A 20,702-nucleotide genomic window follows, 5' to 3' on the forward strand; every position below is an offset into this window, starting at 1 on the left:
ACAGGGATTTAGAATAGACTTGTCCAGATTCACATTTCTACAAACTGGGTTACTGGCAGTGAGCCCTCCCATTGGACTGCATCACCCTATCCCTGAGGGCTTGTTTTCCCCGGTCTTGGAGATAACCTGCTCTATGCCTTCTTGCTTCATTTTACCCACCATTTTTAGGTCCCATCTAGATGCCATCCTATATGGAAGCCTTCCTAAACCCTCCCACATCTGCCTGGTGATCAGAATCATCACCTGTAGTTTTAAACTCACAGATTTTAACCCTGATTCCAAGGATTCTGATTTGCCAGGTCTAGATTGGGATGGTCATATGTAATTTTAACAAGCACTCTATGTACTTCTGATGGGTCAGCTGGAGTCAGGAGCCACCTTTCTAGGACTGCTAGTTCTAGCTAGTTCCAGGTGAACCATTAGCTCTTAGCTTCATGTCTGTCTCCACAGTGGGTGCCTTACTACCTCATGAGGTAACCGACCCCATCCAGCCAGTCTTTGGAAATGTGCCTCGACTCTAAAGTGCTTTAAATTATCAGTTGATTGGATCTAAAACCCATCTTTGTAAGTAAAATATAGTCATTTATTTAATGACTACATTCAGTCAGTTACCTATTTTTAACAACTTGTTCCTGGATATTTATGAATAGGTAGAATCATAGCTTGTGTGGGATACATTTATGCAGCTATTTAAAAATCTCTAACTATAACTTTTAGTCTAAATCAACCTCTTTTCCTATCTACCTCATTTGCAAAGCCTCTTTACAACTATTCTACATCTGTTATTCCGTTGATAATTACTGTGTTCTTTTCAAAAACCTTGAACTACAATTTCAATTAGGGAGGCTTTTTCACATGGTCCTCTCCACTCACGAATACTAAATAAATGCCCAAGCATCTGTCAGTGAGAAAGCACTGGATTCCATCTTGAAATCTGATCTCTGACATCAGAGTGGGCTTCCATGCTAACTGCGTGGAGAAGCCCCGTGTGGCATGTGTGGTCATAGGAAGCGAGCGGCAGCTGCTCCTGGATGGGCACTGGGGGAAGACTTCCCAAAGGTGCTGCTGTGTCTCCAAGACCTGAAGGAACGGTGGGAGGCAGTCAAGTAAATGGGAGGGGACAAGTATCCCAGACAGAGGGAACAGCATATGCAAAACCCCAGAAAGACCAGGTGGAGCAGACTGAAACATCCTAGCTGTGGTTTGCATCACTAACATAAAAACAGAATAATTTATGAGGCATGTCTCAGCTCTTTAAGTGTCAGAATGTTTTTTTTTTTAACTAAAAAATTTTTTTAAATGTTTATTTTTGAGAGACAGAGACAAAGCATGAGTGGGGGAGGGGCAGAGAGAGAGGGAGACACACAATCTGAAGCAGGCTCCAGGCTCTGAGCCATCAGCACAGAGCCCGATGCGGGGCTCGAACCCACTAACCGTGAGATCGTGACCTGAGCTGAAGTCGGATGCTTAACCGACTGAGCCACCCCCGTGCCCCTTAAGTGTCAGAATGTTTTCTTGCTATTTTCTCCTGCGGTAACAGCTTCTGTGGCTTATACAGAGCCTTCCTCTGAGGAGTGCCACTGTGTGAGCCACTTGGGAGTCCAGGGGAGTGAGGGCGGCATGTGAACCCGTTTCCATTCCTACCATCTTAGGGGAGAGCATGGGCCCCTGGAATCATGGTGGAGGGTATTCCAGGGTTCTGTTATATGACGGGCACCTGTATGTAAAATGCATGGGATTTGGGCCCAATGAGTATTTGGTGTAGTCTAGTTCTCCCTGTCCTGCTGGACTGCGGCCCGGTGATGACAGAGCAGTGTTCCTACCCAGGAAGCTGGTTCCGAGCATCCAGAGGTGTGTCCCTCCCTTTCTCCCCCTGCTCTCTCAGGGACAGCTTTTAGCCCTTGTACTGTCTACAGTCAGCAAGGCCGCCTGATAACGTGAAGCCAAGAGGATCCTCCCCATTGAAGTCCGATAGTGACAAGACTTGTCTTTCTGGCTGTTCTCTGATAATGTGTCAAGGGAAATGCAAGCCCCAGGCAGCAGTAGCTGGCTGGGTTCCAGAGCCAAAACTGAATTAGAAACTCATTAAATACTTCGAACCAGTAAAGCTGGCTGGGCTGTGCAGTGGCTGGGAAAGTTGCAGGCAGAGGAAGGGAAGGGCGGGCATCTCTAGTTGGCAACTGGCAGGCTGTGAACAGGGCAAGACGGTCCAGGAAACAAGACAAAACAGGGCCGACTTGTCCTTCACACAGACATGTTTGTGAGTATGCTAGTTTGGTGCAGCCGCATAATGTATGCTAATTGCTATATTTCTTTTTTTCCCCTTTTCACGGGAAATGCTCGGTCGGAGAGCTCCGAAACCAAAGAGGCAACACAGAAATGCCAAAATGTAGACATGACAAAAAAAGAGAGAGGGAACAAAGGGAAACAGGATTCGCGTTTACAAGATGGCTGAGCATTGCTGCTCGGTCAGCACCTGTCTTTTCTGTGCAAGTTGTAGAGAAAATCAGTAAGCAGAATGGTGTGTGATGTTTTCTGCAGCATCTGGTCCACAGTCTGAAATTGGTTAGTTGGATTTCTTAAATCCTGGCAAAAATTCCACCTGTGGCAAAAAGGGCAAGTTGGCAAGATGAACTCCTAGAGGAGTTACCATAACTTGCAGAAAATATGAGCTGGTTCCCTCTTTATAACGTCTGACAAGACACCCACCTCTCTGGTTAGATAAGACACAGATGCAAACTTGAGAGGGGAAGGCACACAATGGAACCCACTTAAATTAATTACCCACTAATAGGAAAGACTCACTTCGAGTATTTTTTTTGCCTATAGTGTTTGCTAAGATACCCTTGGGCAACTGTCATTCTTCAAATCAAATAAAAACAGACCAGCGTATTAAAAGAATGGTTTCTCTAATGAAGCTTATAAAAGTGCATAGGTATTTTATATTGGAAAGAAAAACGGGCTAGGGAAGAAAAGTTTGTTTTTTTTTTTTTTTCACATCTGACATCAAAATTCCAAAGGTTGAAGTATTGGTAAGTGGACTTATCTTTACCACAAGAACCCTTAATTTTTTAGAATGAGAAAAAGATGTAATTTATTATTTTTTAAGTATTTTTTTAAGTTTAATTTTTTAAAAATTTATTTTGAGAGAGAGATAGAGAGGGACAGAGAGCCAGGGAGCCAGAATCCCAAGCAGGTTCTGCGATGTCAGCACAGAGCCCAATGTGGGGTTCGAATTCATGAACCGTGAGATCATGACCTGAGCTGAGATCAAGAGTCCGATGTCTACCTGACTGAGGCACCCAGGCGCCCCAAGATGTAATTTATTCTTTAAATCAATTTTGTAGAAATGAGACATTTAGGAAGTTTCATAATGCATTTTACTGGGTATGAAAAAAAGGTGGTACAGATATTTTCCAGAACACTACAGAAAGCACATTAAAGCATCAGCTTATATCCTTTAAAGGAAAAAAGTGACATGAATTTGAGCCTCTTTTCCAGATGTTTTAAAAGTCCCTTGAAACTTCTAAAATTAAACTTTTAGCTACAGTACACAAAAGATACTGAATATATAGTCAAATGCCAATGAGGGGAAACCTCTGTTTTATATACTAAACTCCTTTTCTCATCCATTTTTTTTCTTTCTTTCTTTCTTTCTTTCTTTCTTTCTTTCTTTCTTTCTTTCTTTTTGTTTTTCTTTTTTATTTTTTATGGTTGAGAGAGAGAGAGGGAGAGAGGAGAGTAAGCGAGAGCACGTGAGCAGGGATGGGGCAGGGAGAGAGGGAGACAGGATCCGAAGCAGGCTCTTAGGCTCGGAGCTGTCAGCACAGAGTCCAACATGGGGCCTGAACTTGTCAACTGCGAGATCATGACGTGAGCCGAAGTTGGACGTTTCACCCACTAAGCCACCCAGATACCCCTCTCATCCATTTTCTATGCTCCTTGTCTGAGGGCAGATTCCTTTTGCAAGAGAAGGTGCATTCTCTTCATCTGGAGCTGACATTCATTTAGGAAGCTGCTTCTAGAGCTACATCCAGAGCCTAATCCAGAATAGTCCTCTGCAAGAGGGAAGCCTTTACAGGTCCTGGTACCTCTTCACTGAAAAAGGTCAGGCTTTAAAGGGAGGATCACATCGATTCGCCTGGAGGCAGGAAGAAAAATGTCCCCCCCCCCCCCCCCGCTTTCTTAAATGTTTATTTATTTTTGAGAGACAGAGTGTGCACAAGTGGGGAAAGGGCAGAGAGAGAGGGAGAGGGAGACACAGAATCTGAAGCAGGCTCCAAGGCTCTGAGCTGTTAGTGTAGAGCCCAATGTGGGGCTCGAACCCATGAACCGTGAGATCATGACCTGAGCTGAAGTTGGACGCTTAACTTATTGAGGCACCCAGGTGCCCAAAATGGTCCTTTTTCTTCCATGGGGTTTGCATAATAACTGGACTCTGGTAAACCCACTGGTACCTGCCTCTCCATGGAAGATAAGCTTGTACTGAATTCCAGATGCCAGACCAGGGAGAGTGCCAGGAATCATCTAGGACAAATGTGCATCCCTGATTGTGATCGTCACTAGGCCCTGACCTTCTGCACTCCAGCCTTGCAGTTAGGAATGTAGTAGACTTTTCTAGCCTCTTAGAAAAAAGTGCCAAAGCCTTAAACCTGACCCAGGACGTATGTCACAACTTCCTAGGTGTTGGGGTCCCTTTTGTCTTTGAAGGAGCTGGGAATCAGGAACAGGTTAGGTTCTCCTGTCCCTGGACTGCAGACCTCAGGGGACAGGTCAAGCGCTGCTCACCTCTTTTTGGCTCCCCTCCCTGTGCAGCTCACACTGCTCCTCAAGGCCCTGACCCAACGAGGACTCAGGCGTGCTCGGCTTCTGCCTTTCCAACCCTTAATTTTGAATCCTTGCCTTTTCTTGATATCTGAGTGTGTTGAGTGAGTAGTGCCCTCGACAACCTTTGTGTGCCTGTCTCATCGTTGTATCTTCTCTCGGGACAGCATCTCCTTCAAAACAGATGGGAAGTATTCAGTGCCACTTTCTGGAGCAGAATCAGATGCTCTTTCTTTCAGTTCTACTCTGGAGCCCCCTCTGAGGACACACTCTGGAGCCGGGGTCAGTGCATTCTTCTCCAGAGCTGGCTTACCCGTCAGCATTTTTACTGGGACAAAATGTACTCTCAGTGTACACGTTTTATTTGTGAAAGAGCAAAGAGTAGTGCATCATAAGAACTTTGCTTAGCGTGCATATGGATAATTGCATTATACTCCAACCCATAGGGAACAATGCAAGATAGGAGTGTAGAAAGTGATTTTATGCATGCTGATTTTCTTAGGGAAACCTATTATTTCTCATGGAAATTAAAATCTGGAGATTTTCTGAAAAGCATTTTTGAAAGTCCCCAGTTTATTTGCCTTCTTCTCTGAACTCATTCTAACCCAGAATTTTAGTTTTTGTTAAAAGAAGATCGAAGACAGTAGAATTTACTTGACTGCTTGTCTGAATCACTTCTGCATGGTAGATTTTAGACCTTTATCCCCAGGAAAGCTATGTCTGTTGGTTCAGAATACATTTATCGATGCTTTGAAAACTCCCCTTAGCCAGATTTTATTGAATTGTATCAGAAACAAATCTCTGCTTGTTAAGTAAATCTTAAACCAACTACATGGCCCTGAATTTATTCCCTGTTTGCTATATCAAATTTACCCAGATCTGCAGATAGAGTTGTTCAGCTACAATCTTCCAGAGAAAGTCAAGTGTGGTGTGGGGACATGTGGGAGTGCCCTTGCCTTGTAGTTGAATATAAAATCAAAATGAAATCTTCCTAACGATGCCCTAGTTTAATTTTTTTTAAGGAACAGTAGGGGTGGCTGAATGGCCAGAGGCAAAATTCAGTGTACTTGTGAAAAAAACAAACAACTCTTGACACTTTGGGACGTTTGGAGGCCTTCATCATGTAAAAAGAACTAGACAATGCTTCCTTTTTATTTATGTAGGGCAGTGAGCTTTCTACGAATGGTGACTCAGGTGTATATTTTCCAGTTCCTGAAAGGTATATCACCTGACTTACTCATTTCTAAAGGCTGAATTTCAATCTACATGATTATATTAAATCCTATTCCGAAATTGCATGGATGGTGTGTGCAGCGACAGGTATCTGTATTTTTAGCTGTCCTATTTTGAAAAAGACCGTTAATATCTGAATGCCTCTAAGTGGAATGCCTGATCTGGGTTCTCTGAGATTTACGTGAAAATTGCCAACTTGGCAAGGAGTCCAAATGAGATCTTGCACGTGATTTTCACAAGCTTGTGAAAGCATTTTGTTAACTAATACCTTCTAATTTAGTTGGATGCCGTAGCTCACATAGAATTATGTGATCTAGGGACCGTTAACCACCATCAGGACTTTGAGGGAAGAGACAACTCTGGGAGTTGGACAGGAGATCTTCCCAGAGGAAACAAAATGTGGGCGGGATCTGCAAGGGATTGATTAGATTTAAGTAGGTATGAGGGCTTACTTTATGACATAGTAAATGGTGTCATCAAACAACACCCTTTATTTAAAGCAACCTGTAAGCCAACTGTCCCACTGGGGTGAAAAATAAATGCAGTGACCAGTTGGCATGAGTATCTGATACACTGAAAATTTCAGTTACTTAGTGTAAATTAAGTGAATACATAGACACTATAAATTACTGGTTTATTTCACGTAAACTTTTAATAGGATAACTCAGTGAAGTGAAATGCTATTGGGTGAAATGAAGAAACTGAGTGGCTGAGTTGAAAGTCAAGGTCTTGCTTCCTGTTCATCAACGTATGATTCCACATGAGGCCTGAGTCAGCAGTGAGCTGGGTTCCATACCCGCCCCTCCCCTCTAAAAATAAGAAGTGGTATGAAAGGCCATAAGAAGGCAAACTCTGTGTATGACGTTCTTAAGAGAATACTGAATTAGTTCATGTAATGGCTTCCTTTGCTCTTCTAATCGATATTTTGCCACTAAGAAGTAGGGTTTGGGTTTGGTTGAGGGAGGAGAGGTGAGAGGCAAAGGCTGTATAGTTGGAGAGAGTTCTTCTGATAAACGTTTCCTGTCTCTGGGCCCACCAAGAGGAGCTGGAACCACCCCATACACAGGGGCTCAGTATCCCCTGTGACAGAATCTCTGAGGACATGCTCAGAGCAGTTAGCCTGTGAAGACTTTGTTGCAATGGTCTTCAATTTTTAGTCAGCAGGGCTCAAATATCACCCGAGGCTTTGTGGTCAGATGTCTTATGCAGTGCTCAAAAATGGCTCTCTTCTGCCAGTGCTGCCTATTAGAACAACATACAGAGAGTGGAAAAGAATAACGTGGAAATGGCCAGGGGAGACTTAACTTCTCCGTTAGAATGAGAGAAGGGGCACACTAAAGAGGAAAACATGAACCAAGATGTTGGTCCTTCTGGGGCCATTTGTCAGAGCACAGCAAGGGATTGAAATGTGGTGGAGATCATGAAGGACAGGCTAGGAGCCATGAGTTTAACGAACAGACCTTTAAAAATAGAGAGAGTGTGCTGTGGAGTCAGGGAAATGTGAGGAGAGCACCTGACTGAGAGAAGGTGAGGACCAGGCTCTGAGTGAAACTTCACTCCGGGTCAGCAGAGGGCCACATAACTGAGGGCAAAGGACAGGAAGTACAAAGGAGTCAGGGCTGCGGTCCTGGTGTGCTGAGAATCCCCCTCCGGCCCCAGGACAGGGAAGACCCCAGGTTGGTAAGAACTGAGTGTACTTTTCTGGGCAGCCTGAGCGCTGAGCCGTGACCGGTTAACACAGACACAGCGCACAGTGGAAGTATACAGGTGCCAATTCCACCAGCATGTGTGAATTAGCCGTCTCTGCCTCCGCCTTCTGAACGAGGCAGTATATAAATAAATAACACTAAAACAAACAACAAAAATCACACTTCCTTTGGTGTTGAGGCTTTATGCCAAATGCTTGAAAAGAAACGGCCAGATTTATTCCTACCAGCTGGAACATAGGATGTGACTATCCGCCTTTCCATTACCTGTCACAGATGGTGGTGGCTGAGGCACCACGTCAGCTAAGATCAGATCTCAGGTCTCAGGTCATCAGCTAAGATCAGATCCCTTGAGCCCCATACTTTCAGGTCAGGATCCCTTTTTTTTTTTTTTTTTTTTTAATGTTTATTTTTGAGAGTGAGAGAGCATGAGCTGGGGAGGGGCAGAAAGAGAGGCAGACAGAAGATCTGAAGCAGGCTCCATGCCCACAGCAGAGAACCTGATGCGGGGCTCAAACTCATGAGCCCTGAGATCACGACCTGAGCTGAAGTGGGACGTTCAACTGACGGAGTCACCCAGGCGCTCCCCAGCTCAGGGTCTTGATCTTAAGAAGTAACCTTCCTGGTAGATGACCAGGCTTGTTGCTTTGCCCTAGCCTGATGCCGCCACTGGAGGCAGCATCATCCTCCAGTCCATTTGGGACTTTACTGGGGAAAAAAAAAATCGATTCATGCTGTTTCTCCTTGGCCTAGAGCTAAGAGTGTATCCAAGGGGTTCGATACTACGTGTGATATTTGTTATGTCAGCCATTTATAGTTTTCTTTTTCTGTTTCCTTTTCAATAGCCAGGACCAAAAGGACTAATTTGATTTTTGGTTTTAAGGTATCTGGCTTTGAGGGTGAATAGTGTGAAGATTTGGTTCTAAATAGTAACCGATGAGGGTGAAAGGTCGGCGGTTTCCCTGGATTTGATAAATGGCAGGAGTTGGATGGCAAATTAAATGTCAGATAAAACCGTCAGATGATTCCTAGAATCAATACTTACTGGGAAAAGTTTGAGCTTCTAATGATCACATTTGCTCCCAAGGGAAATAATTCTAGCACTATGTTCAGACATTAGGATAGGAATTCATTAAAAGCAGTGTGAGGATGACTTTAAATAAGATCACTTACTACGTTGTTGTTGATCAATAGCATATTCTTTATACACACTGTCTTGTTTCTCAAAGAAGGAGCCACAGAATGATCAGAATTCTCTGAAAGATTGCAGAAGTGCAGAGTCTCCGGCCCCACCCCTGCCTTCTGACCCAGACTGTCTGAGAGTGGGCCATGCAGATCCACATTTTTATTGAGTTCCTCAGAGCATCCTGGGGCATATTACCCTCTGAGAATGGTGCAGTCTTTGCTCCACCAGGCGGATGTGTCCCAGACAGAAGAAAAAGCCATGCCCGCTGGTTAAGCGATGTGATGCTGCTGTGGATATGCAGGTCTCAGTGGTATGTTTTGTGTTTGAAAAGCGCCTACGAGATGTTACTGGCTTCTTTAAGGTCTTTGGAATATTCTGTGTCTCCTCTCCTCTCTGCGGAGGTGGATTAAGTTTGCAAATCAAGATGGCATTGCAGGTGTAGGTCACCTCTGGGGCTGGGGGTGAAGGGGAGGAGAGAAGGCAGTGGTACCATCACTTTCCTTGTGCTCCATCACCTTCACGGGCTTTTTGCTGCTTTTATCTGCCCTTTGTATAGTGGTGTTTCCTAAGACTTTTTGCAGCAAAAGGCTCTCAGCATTCTCTAAGAGCACCAACCTAAAAATACACTGATGCCCCCAGATCTGGTCCAACCTATTGCCTCAGCCTCACATCCACATTTCTGCCTGCTTGTTGGACAGAACCACTGGGAACTCCCATAGGAACTTCAAACCCAGAGGGCCCCAAGTCAGACTGATTGTCATTTGTCTTCTGTCCTCCCTTTAAAATGTCTTCTTAGCTAAGAGCCTGGGTCTGGACACCGACCACCGGGTTTCCATCCTAGTTTCACTGTGTATTCCCGTGGGCTGTTGCTGAACTGCCCAATGCCTCATTTTCCTCATCAATAAGATGAGAATAGGGCCTTCCTCATAGGATTAGTGTACAGATTTAATGCAATAACCCAACATAAAGAACTTAGGTCAGTGTCTGACCCAGGGCAGGTATGCAATATATCTTAGCCATTTTTATTATTCATTCCTTTATCAAATATTGATTGAGCTCCTGCTGTGTATGAGACACTACTTCTGACTTCTACTTCCCAAAGGAGACACTGTCAAAACTCCAAGTGTCCCCATTAAACTATCTTCCCTTCAGGCTAGGGCTAGCATCCCACCCATGTTTTAATCTCAATGCTAGTTTATGAAGGTAGCACTAACTTGCCCGAATTGAACTCTAGAAAACTGTGTCCTTCAACTAACTCACATTGTCTTAGTAAATAGGGAATATAGCATCTCTTACAAAGGCCAGGAGAAGCCCAGTAAGATTAAAAAACATTCTCTGAAACCTACTTTGATCTCAAGAAGGTGAGGTCTAATTGTCGAACCACAGGAAAGTGCCATTTTTGAGTTGATGCGAGGTTGAGATTGGCAATCTCATGGTTTAACTGAACAGTTGGCAGGGTATCTGGCACAGGGCAGGTGTCCCTCAAAACAAAAAGAATTCCCAAACCTATATCCCAAATGCAGGGAGTATTCTATAATATCCTAAGGCAAATGTATCTCAAACACATCTTAATATTATTTTTTAATTTTTTAAATGTCTATTTTAGAGAGAGAGAGAGAGAGCAGGGGAGGGGCAGAGAGAGAGGGAGACAGAATCCCAAGCAGGCTCCGCACTGTCAGCACAGAGCCCCATGCAGGGGCCACACTCATGAACTATGCGATCACGACCTGAGCTGAAACCGAGTTGGACGCTTCACCAACTGTGCCACCCAGGCGCCCCAGGCAAATCTTATTTTTAAAAAATTAGGATTTAGACCTTGTAAACTCCTAAGACAATCTGAGAAGCATTGAGGGGCAATGGCAAGAGTGGGATCAGGAGTCAAATGGGCTAGATTTAACACCTAGTTTTATAGCTTATTTTATTCCTGTGTTGCTGGACAAGGCAGGTGGCTCTTAGTAAAACAGCCTGCCCCACGAACTTCAATTTCTGTGTTTGTAGAGAAAGAATAATAATAACAATCTTTGTGATACACCGAGGTAACATGCAAGTCAAAAGATTTTATAGGGGCGCTTGGGTGGCTCAGTTGGGTAAGCATCCGACTTTGGCTCAGGTCATGATCTCGTGGGTTGGTGGGTTAAGCCCCACATTGGGCTCGCTACTGTCCACGTGGAGCCTGCTTGGATCCTCTGTCCCCCCTCTCTGTCTCTCCCCTGCTGCACTCTTTCTCTCTCAAAAGTAAACAAACATGAAAAAAAAAAAGGTTTTATAAACCATGCAGTGCATCACAAATGAAAGGTAGTGCTCTTAGTATTTTAGCACCTATTCCCAAATAGAACTATCTGGGGCAGGCATAGGAATTGCCTTTGGCAGCCATACAAATGCAGTAGTCACTCACCTATGATCAGGCCACAGTTCACCCCTGAGGCTTGTCTTTTTCATCTTTGAAGATAGTGGGGGGCATGGAATTGTCACCAGAGCTCCTTCAGGCACCCCCCCTTCCAGTTCTGTGAGATGAGGAAATTCTGATTTCTTATGCCATAGGAGTGACAAGTTCTTGTCACAGGCTCTCTCCTTGGCTGCTGGACTCCTTGAATTTTAAAGGCAGAAGGCATTTCTTTCTTGTGCATGAGGAGCATACGTATTTTTCTTTGTCTGCAGCAAGTTTCGTTTGGGGAACAGGGCACTGGGACGTCCCACCTTGCCCTGGCCCAGACGACCCGGTTCATAGGCCTGAAACACCATCATCAAGTTTTAAATGCAAACCAGAGGAAAGTGCTCTGTAAACGGGAAAGTACTAGATAGATGTGGATCTCTGTTTTTGCTGACAGTTGGAGTTGGCTCCCCTGACAGGTAATATATAGCCCTTCGCTAGTGGTGCCTTTTTTTTTTTTTTCCCCTCCATTTGTAGCATTCTAAAATCTACCTCGTTGAAGAAACAACTTTCCGGTTGTCGTCTCTCCCTTAGCTGGTGTCCACGTTGGTGTTGCTGTTTTTCCTTAGCTGTTCTCCAGGTAGCCAGGCCTTCATCCACACCGTCTATGGTACTTTCTACTTCTTTCAGCTAGGCCATAAAATAGATTAGAAGAAAAACGAACCCAACTACTTTCTTCCACTCTCTCCCACTTGTAACCCTTCGTAGCCTGGATTTTCATTCCTCTCCCTTGAGGCCTTTAAAAAAGGGGAAGAGGGGAGAGGAGACCCTAGAAGAATGGGATTTGGGAGGAGAACAATGCTGTAGAGAGGATTGGGAAAGAGGGTAGTACGATGAGAACCCTACAGAAGGGATCGGGGCTGTTGCTGCCTGGCGTCCCCATCCCCCACCAGGCCTGTGCCCCAGTGCGAGCAGTTCCCCAGCGGCTGGAACAGGAGGGGGTGCAAGATGAGGCTCCCTCTGCCACCAGGAGCAGGGCCTGCTGGCCGGCCTGTTGCTAAGGCTACATCTGCATCTGCATGCAGGGAACGTGTTTAGGACGAGGAGAAAGCCTCCGGGGTCCAGGAGGCATCCCTTATTTGCTTATCTGGGTGGCTAATGGTGGGGAAAACATAGAGCAGAAGACAGTGCAGAACCCGAGAGAAGGATAGGGTGGAAAGACTGGTAGACCCATGAAAAACTAAACCAAATGACAACAAGCAAGAAGAGCTAAATCCAGGAAATGTAGAGGAAAACCGGTATATTCTCAGATTCTATGATAACTAAATTCTGTATCACACAAAAGATGTCGAAAGTAAAATCCTTAAAAAGCTGTCTAATTCCCAAGCAATGATCAACGTGTTTAAATTAAAAGCAATGGTTTATGAAGTCTCCTGAACGCGTTTATAATGGAATTCAAGTTCTTACTCTCTTAAAACAAGTGAACCCTCAACATTCAGAGAGCGATGTGACTTGCAGGAACATACATCAGAGGTGAAACAGAAGCAGAGACAAACAAGTTTACTTCCAACTGAGAAGAAACGCCATTTCCAGGAATATCAGGGGAAAGGTGGGAGAGAACTGGGCTCCAACTGTGCAGCAGAAACAAAGAGGGAGTGAGTCTCAGGGTGCGTGTGGGAGGCCAGCGTGCCTGCCGAGGGGCGAGGGAGTCAGCAGGCACTGGCTGACCAGTGGCTGACCCAGGCTGTGTGTTCAAGGAGACTCTTGGCGTCACAACTTGAAGACCTTTCTTTTGGACAGAGGTGGATCGCGAAGGGGGGTGAGGCTGAGAGCTATGTGAGCTGACAAAGGTGAATGATGAATGAGTTGCTTTTGATGTGTGAAGGCCCCTGGGAAATCCGACTCCTTCCAACATCAGGAGTTTTACTTCCCTGGGAGGGAAGCTGTGTGGGCTCCTGGCTATGCCTGGCTTTCTGTGTCCTGTGCTGACATTGTTGATCTTTGGGGACCGTGTCATCAGGAGGTACCAAACCTCCTAGCACCTCTGTTTTTTCTAAAGGCGTCGCGGTGGCAGGAACCAGGAGCTGAGCTATCTAGCCTCCCTCGTGGTCACGTTCTCCCTCATGTCTCAGGGGATTTCTTCCTTATTTCAGGGAACGGGGTGGCTGTTAGGTCGGGCTCCTCAGCCTTCCTGCATCCAGTTCTGAGCCCTCACGCTGGGGCCCCTGGGAAAGACATGGCTGCCTGTAGCCTCACAGAAGCACTGTGACTGTGTAACCCATGTCCACCCCCTTTTTTCTCTTTCTCTTTTTCTTTCTTAGACATGATGAGGTGGGATAGAGGGAACACAGGGAGAACGAACAAAGGCTGCTGAGAATGGGCCTCTGCTGCTTGGAGGCTTCCTGGCTTGCCTCCCTCTGAGAAGGGAGCCCAGGAGCCAAGTTCCCACCAGGGCTGGGGGTTAGCTGCAAAGGATAGAGAAGGAAAGAGGATTCACAAGACCTTTGCTGATGCAGGCATCTCCCCTCTCTCCATACCAGCTCTCTCTCTCTCTTCAGACTTCCCCCAGCTCTTAGCATAGTTGCTTTGCATTATCCTATGGATTCCTGCAGAAAGGAGGCCTGGATGTTATTCCAAATAAAAAGCTGTTATTAAAAGCTGCTGGCAGACCCATCGGGAAATAATTTTTAGTTCCTGCACTGAGTACCATTCATTTCTTGATTTCACCCGTTTAGCTAAACTTTACCCTGGGGAATGTTTTTTGCTCTTGGGGGTTGGAGGTGAGAGGTTTTCTCTTGGAAAATCCACTTCGGTGAGGAGGTAGACTCGGAGAAGTCATTGCTTTTATTTTCTCTTTCCTTCCTTCCTCCCTGCCTCCCTCCTTTCTTTTTTTCTTTTCTCCCTCCAATGAAAACAGACTTTAACATCAAGACATCCTGTGCCTGTGGCCTTTTCTTGATCTCCCAGCCCTTGCTTTTGGCTAAATAATCCCAGTCCTTTACCCCAGGCTTTCCCTTTCTAACTCTAGAATCTTCTTTAATCCTTTTTAAGATTCTGCTTCTTCAAATTGGAAGTTTTTCTAGTGCTGAATCACAATATCAAATTCCATTTCCAAAAAGAATTCCCTCTGGTTTTCACCTGGGGATGGGGCAGGAGGAGTGAGGGGGTGGAGAGGGGGGAATGAGGGGCAGAGGTGGGTGGGTGCGAGGGCTCTTTGTCTTCCTGGAGGCCTTGGCCCTGACTCTCTCTCCTGGTCATCAGTGCATTTGCACCAGTTAGTCATGACCCTTCTCATTTTCTTCCTTCCATACTGAATAGATATTGAGTCTTTCTTTATTTTCTGTGACTTGCATTTCTAGATGATGCTTGCAAAGTGTTCATTTTTCAGGAAAAGGAAGTGGTAGAAATAAAGTTCTGCATGGTGATCATTAATGGAGATGAAAATTAAACGTTCAGGCTCAAGACATACAGAGCGATTGCCCTCTTATGGGCGATCTGAAAGGTTTCATCATCGCTGGTTGTTATTTTCATCAGGGGCTCCCTCCTCCTCTTAGTGCTTCTCTGACTTTGGATCTGGCATTCTCTCCCTTGCGCAGGGCTCTTTCATTAAGCAGCTGCCTGTCTGCGCTGAGACTGTTGGGGGTCTTGCTCTGGTCCCAGCTGGGACGGTGTCACTGCTAGGCCAGTGTGTTCTAGGACTTATGTGTGGGATATGTCTGGGAGAGAAGGCTCAGCTGGGTGTGAGAGAGAAGGTTCCAAGTCTTACAGGGATTGGTGGGTAGTGGGTGCTAGTGAATTCTGTCATGGTCAACCTGTTCAGAAACCAGGAAGGAGCCTGTATGTGTGTGTTTAGATGGATATTAAACTCTGTGGAGAAGAGACTATAAGCATCCTACAAGTTATATACTTAGAGAATAACATTTTGCTTTCAGAGATTTCAGAGTCTCCTGGATATAGTAAACCGTAAAACACTAAAACAGCCCAACCCTTAAAAATGCATAGATTGAAATAATCTGTCAGACTTGGAATGACTGAATAAAGTCCCAGCAATAACTGAAAATTACAGGCTTATGTGAGTCTCAAAGATAGCCTTTGGGAGTGTACGGACAGAGGTCTCATTGTCTGCAAGGACCCTGCTGCTTCAGGGGTCCCCCGGGCCATCCTCTTTTGATTTTACAGACTTCTTTTTTGTCATACAACAGTCCCTGCCCCATTCACCCCAGGATCGAGCCCTCACAATTACAGTGAGTTTTGTGGGGAATCCCTCAAAAGGCTTTTTTCTTATCAAAGCAATAAGCAACACAGTCATTCCATCTCAAGCCCTTCTTTTGCTTCCCTCAGATCGATGCTGAGGAGAGTTGACTATTCACGGGGGCTGCCTAATGGTTTGGCTGTGAGCAGTTTCTGGGGAAGGCAGACTATAATGGTAGAGAGAGAGAGAGGCCGCAACCAGGTTGTCTTTCTTTCCTGGGAACTTCTTTTCTGAGGCAATTGAATGAGACCTTTGCAGGCGAGGGTGGTGGCCTCTCCTTCAGAATGCCTGGCCTGTTTCCCAGTGTGAAACATTCCCCAAATATGCAACTTTGCAAGCATCCCGGCTGCCTGCCGCCCGGGAGAGCTGGCGTTCCACTGGGGGGGGGGGCGGGGGGGGGGTGCCGGGGCGGGGGCATGGGGCTCCAGCCCCTTCGGCAGCCCCTGCGCTCGCCAGATGCCAGCAAGGCCCAGCCCCTGGTTACATCGTCCAGGGAAAGAATCTGTCCAGCAGTCTGGCTGTGACAAGACCTTGAAGCTTCTCTCCCTCTCTCTCTCTCTCTCTAAATCCCCTCCTTCATTCAAATCCAATCCTATAAAAAGGCTTTTGTTGAGGGAGCAGCCATGGCATCTTGGTGCACGTCTGTGTCACTGCCTTCAGTCTTTCCAAAGATGGACAGAAAGTACATCATTAGTTGAATTCCTGAGCAAACAGGTCTGAAAATTGACTTGGAGGGAGTAGAGGTAACCGGCGCTGTCACATGGCATTTGTTGGGGCTGCAAGTGAGGAAGCCAAGGAGGAAGAGAGCTGCTCGTGGTTGGTAAGAAGCCCTCTGCCAGGGAACGCCTGGGAAGCAGGGTCCTTGCTGTGTGTCTGGGGAAGGACCTGCTTGAGTGGGCGAAGCTCGGACCGCCCTGGGCTATGGTTGCTTAGATGTGCGTTTGGAAGCTGCGGTTAGCAGAATTGGGCACTGCATAGATCCCTTTGGAAAGAAAGGGGCTCTGATTCCTTTACCATCTCTTGGGGAGGAAGCCGCTTGTGTGTACCTCGCTCAGGCCTCCCTTTGTGGGTTCCTACAGGATAGAGCCAGGACTGCAGTTCTACCGTGGCATTGTGCTCCCTGCGCACGGCTTTGTGTGTCGGAAATAGTCACGTCAAAAGTATGATCAAGGAAATGACCATTCATTTCTCCTTGGTCTTCGGCTTTTGCTTGATTTTGTCTCAGCTCTGTGCTTTTGAACCTCCCCCACAGTCTTTGTTTCAAGGAGGCCACTGATGAAAGGACCTAGAAAGGGGGTGGTTTTCTGGGTTTTGCTGATTGTCATTCTATCATTTGCTTATTCAATTTGATGTTCTTTTGCTTTAGCGTTAAGTGCATATGGCTGTCCAAAGCAAAAACAACCAAGCCAAAAAAACAATGCCCAACAAATTATAGATTTTGGCATTCATAATAAGCATTCTTTCCCATGGCTTGAATTTATTTTTCTCGAAGCTCAGTCCTTCGTCTGCTCGAACTGTGTGCCATTGTTCTGTTTTGGGGTTTCTTCATTTTCAGGCATTTGGAGTAGGATACCACACACTTTTTTTCACCCTCTTTTTTTAATGTGTCGGTACTCTGCCACCTTTGACTTTTTTTTTCGCTTTTTGCCAATAATCTGTGAATGCTTTCTGGCTTCTTGCTTCTTGAAGCACATCCGTGCTATTACTCCCTTGGCTTTTCCCCTAACTCTCCCCTGGTGCTTACTGTTCTGCTGCGCCTGTTTTTCCAAATCCTGCTTCCAGTTGCCAACCCCACAGAGCGGGGCAGCTGGGGGCTGTACAGCCAGGTGCACCAGGTGTAGGTCCTCACTCGAACACGCCCTAGTTGCGTGACCTGGGACTAGTTAGTGCTCCTTTGCAGACTTCTTTGTCCTCAGCAGTAAAAGGGGACAATCACAGTACCTCTGTCAAAGAGCCCTCCAGGCAATTAAATGAGTTAGTACTGGTGAGGTGCTTAGACCTTAGACTGACATCATTATTGTTTAGCTTGGGCTTCTTCTATTTCTAATGAAGGGTTTATTGAGAGATATTAGCTCTTGGGAAAGAAGACAATGGAGGAGAATGGGTTTGATGATGTGATGGCGGTATTTCAGTATGTTTGTTTCTATAGGACTTCTGGTCCTTCATGATATAAAGGAAGAAAATCCCTGTGGACCCTAGACTGGTTTCTTGAGGTACAATTCACATGTCATACAGTTCATCCATTTAAAGTGTACTGTGCATTTGGAAACTGTTCAACAGTTTTGGGTGTACTATTAATTTTAAGTTTTGGTAAAATACATAATTTTGGCAAAACACAAAATCTGCCAGTTTAACCATTTTTAAATGTACAATTCAGTGGCACTAGTTACATTTATAATGTTGTGCGACATCACCTCTATCTCCAAAGCTTTTTTGTCACCCCAAAGAGAAACTCTGTGCCTATTAAGTAGTAACTCCCCATTCCTTCTCTCCCAGCTTCTGGTAACCTCTGATCTGCTCTCTGACCCTATGAATTAACCTATTCTAGATATTTCATGTAAGTGGAATCATATAGTATTTGTCCTTTTGTTCTGACTTACTTCACTCCGCATACTTATTCCAAGGTTCTTCCATGTTGTTGCACACATTGGAACTCCATTCCTTTTTATGCCTGAGTAATATTCCATTGCCTAGATATACCATTTTTTGTTTATCCAGTCATCCATAGGTGGACATTTGGGTTGTCTCCACCTTTTGGTTCTTGTAATAATGCTGCAGTGAACATTGGCATACAAGTATCTGTTCAAGTCCCTGCTTTCAATCTACCTCGGAGTGAAATTGCTAGATCGTATAGTAATTCTATGTTAGCTTTTTCAAGAACTGCCCAGCTATTTTTCTGGAAAGCAGTTGCTTTTTGATCATTCTCTATTCTTGTATTCCTCTCCTTTGGTGTTTATTTCCCCCAGATTTCACTCCATTCTGTCTTGTCACCCAAGTTTCCTTATACTTCCAAGCAGCAGACATATTCTTGTCTACCCTCCAACGACATGTTTCCCCTCCATATGTCTGAGGGAACACCACTCTTTTCTCTTCCTCATCAACTGATAGAGCATATATAGCCCACTGTGGCCACACATCTACCTGGTCACTTGTCTAATTGTCCAGGAAAGGGGAGAGTATACATAGGCCTCTACAGGCCTCAGTCTACTTTGACTGGAGATGGTTTCCAACACCCAGATGCCCCTAAAACCTTTAAGGTGTGGGAAATCAGTGATGTGGAACCAGAAGCCCTCTAAGATTTCAGTCCTCCTTAGGCTCCTTCACCCCTGCAACACCTTGCTTTGTTTTTCTCCATCAACTTTGCTTGTCTTTACAGGCAGTTTGACCACTCTGTCCGGCCGGAGAGTTGTTCTCCACTCTTCATTTGCTCACAGTTTCCCCACTTTTCTATGAGCAAGTGAATTAATTAACGAATACTCCAACAGCCTGTAAGCCTGCCTCAGACAGCCATTCTGGTTGTTGGGTAATTGTTAGCTGGGGTTTCTGGATGTCATTCATCTCACAATCGGGCTCCTAATTAATCTCCGCACCATTCTCACCAGAAGAAAGGCTGATGCGGAGAAACATCCCCAATTACCATGAGAAAGGAAATGTCAAGAGCCCCGTTGAGTTTTCCTGGCATCCACCCCTCCTCTCAGATGAAAACCGCCATTAACGCGCTGAGGCAGCTTGGCGGGCAACCCTGAAAACTCGAGGGTTGTGCAAGCATGAGGAGCCCCAGACACCCGTACCCAACTCTGGGAGGAACCTGCAGGGTCCGTGCCCTTGTGTAGGAACACCAATTGTGTTTCCCAAGATCGCGTGGAGAGTCTCAGGGCTGCGTGCCCAGCAGAGTCTCTGCTGTCCCTGCAGCCAGCAGGGCAGTTTTAATCTGGAAAAGCTAAAGGTCTCCCCTTTTGTCTGTGTTTTTGTGTCTCTAGGACAAAAGATCCTTCATCACCGAAGTGACGTTTTAGAAACAGTGGTCCTGATCAACCCTTCAGATGAAGCAGTCAGCACTGAGGTAAGCATCTGGCTCTGCGGGGTCTGGGGCAGGGCCTCACGCGGTGGACAGAGACCACCATATTGGAAGGGCAGGGGCGGGTGGGGCAGAAGAAGGACGCAGGAGAGGAGAAGTTCTTTACCCCCAGTCAGCGGCTGGTTCTGTATCTGATTACCATGCCAGACTGCCCTTCCCGATGAGGGCAAGGTGGAAGATGCTAGCCAGAACTAGAATACTTTGTATAGGCAGGGAGTTATGAAATCTTGGGTATTTATGGAGGTTGTGCTGCCGGGATAGTGTCTGGCTGGGATGTAGCAGAGGGAAATAGACTACAAGCCCTCAAACCAGGACATTCAGCACACAAATTTGGAGAAAAATGGTATCTTGAGGCAAACCCCCTTCGAGCCATTCTGCTCCCCCTCTAATCACCACTGAAAGGAGGATACATGGCTATCAGGAGTATAGCCTTTGGTGCCAGACTCCCTGGGTTCTGCCACTTTTTAGCTGGTGGCCTTGGGGAAGATTATTTATTGTCTTTTTGTCTCAGTTTCCATCTTTGTGAAATGGAGGTCACAACAGCACTTACCGTGTTGTGATTAGAAGTATCAAACGCTTAAAACAGAGTGTGTAACCACTGAAATATAAATGTTGGTTGTTCTTATTAATATTATTATTACTATCATTCGAAATCGTTGCCAAAAAGAATAGCTGGGTATTTCATAGACTACTGGAAGATAAGAACTTGGCTGAAGCCAAGAATCCCTGGCCCCCTCCAGGCCAGAGGAATTGATATATCTCCATTTCCCACTTCTTTTATTACAGTTTAGTACTTTTGAGATTGGGTTGCTTCTTGGACGTTAAAGTTGCCATAGTCCCTGGGGGGCCTTCATTATCCACAGCATCTCTTCTGCTCATGCTTTGAGCCTATTTTTAAAATTTGAGAAATAATCCACATACCACAAAATCCATCTTTTAAAGTGTGCAATTCATTGGTTTTTAGTATATTCACAAAGTTGTGTGCTTGTCATCGCTGTCTATTCCAAAACATGTCTGTCGCCCCTCAACAGTCCCAAACCCATTAGCCAACA

The 20,702-nt window shown here is 45.5% G+C and overlaps 1 protein-coding gene across 2 annotated transcripts in view; it reads left to right on the forward strand.

Moving 5' to 3' along the window:
- MAP1B (microtubule associated protein 1B) overlaps positions 1 to 20,702 on the forward strand; it is a 96,985-nt gene that overhangs the window by 52,291 nt on the left and 23,992 nt on the right. Inside the window, exons 1-2 of one of the 2 annotated variants that reach the window (XM_030322687.1) lie at positions 16,096 to 16,392; positions 19,553 to 19,635. Coding sequence is in view for 1 of the 2 variants with exons in the window: in XM_030322679.1 (XP_030178539.1) it covers positions 19,553 to 19,635 (83 nt within the window). In the remaining variant the exon portion in view is untranslated. Of the gene's footprint in view, positions 1 to 16,095; positions 16,393 to 19,552; positions 19,636 to 20,702 lie in introns of those variants that run through there. The other variant, XM_030322679.1, reaches the window with a different exon arrangement.

The sequence above is a fragment of the Lynx canadensis genome, chromosome A1, assembly GCF_007474595.2.
Source record: "Lynx canadensis isolate LIC74 chromosome A1, mLynCan4.pri.v2, whole genome shotgun sequence".
In the NCBI taxonomy this organism is placed as follows: Eukaryota; Metazoa; Chordata; class Mammalia; order Carnivora; family Felidae; genus Lynx; species Lynx canadensis.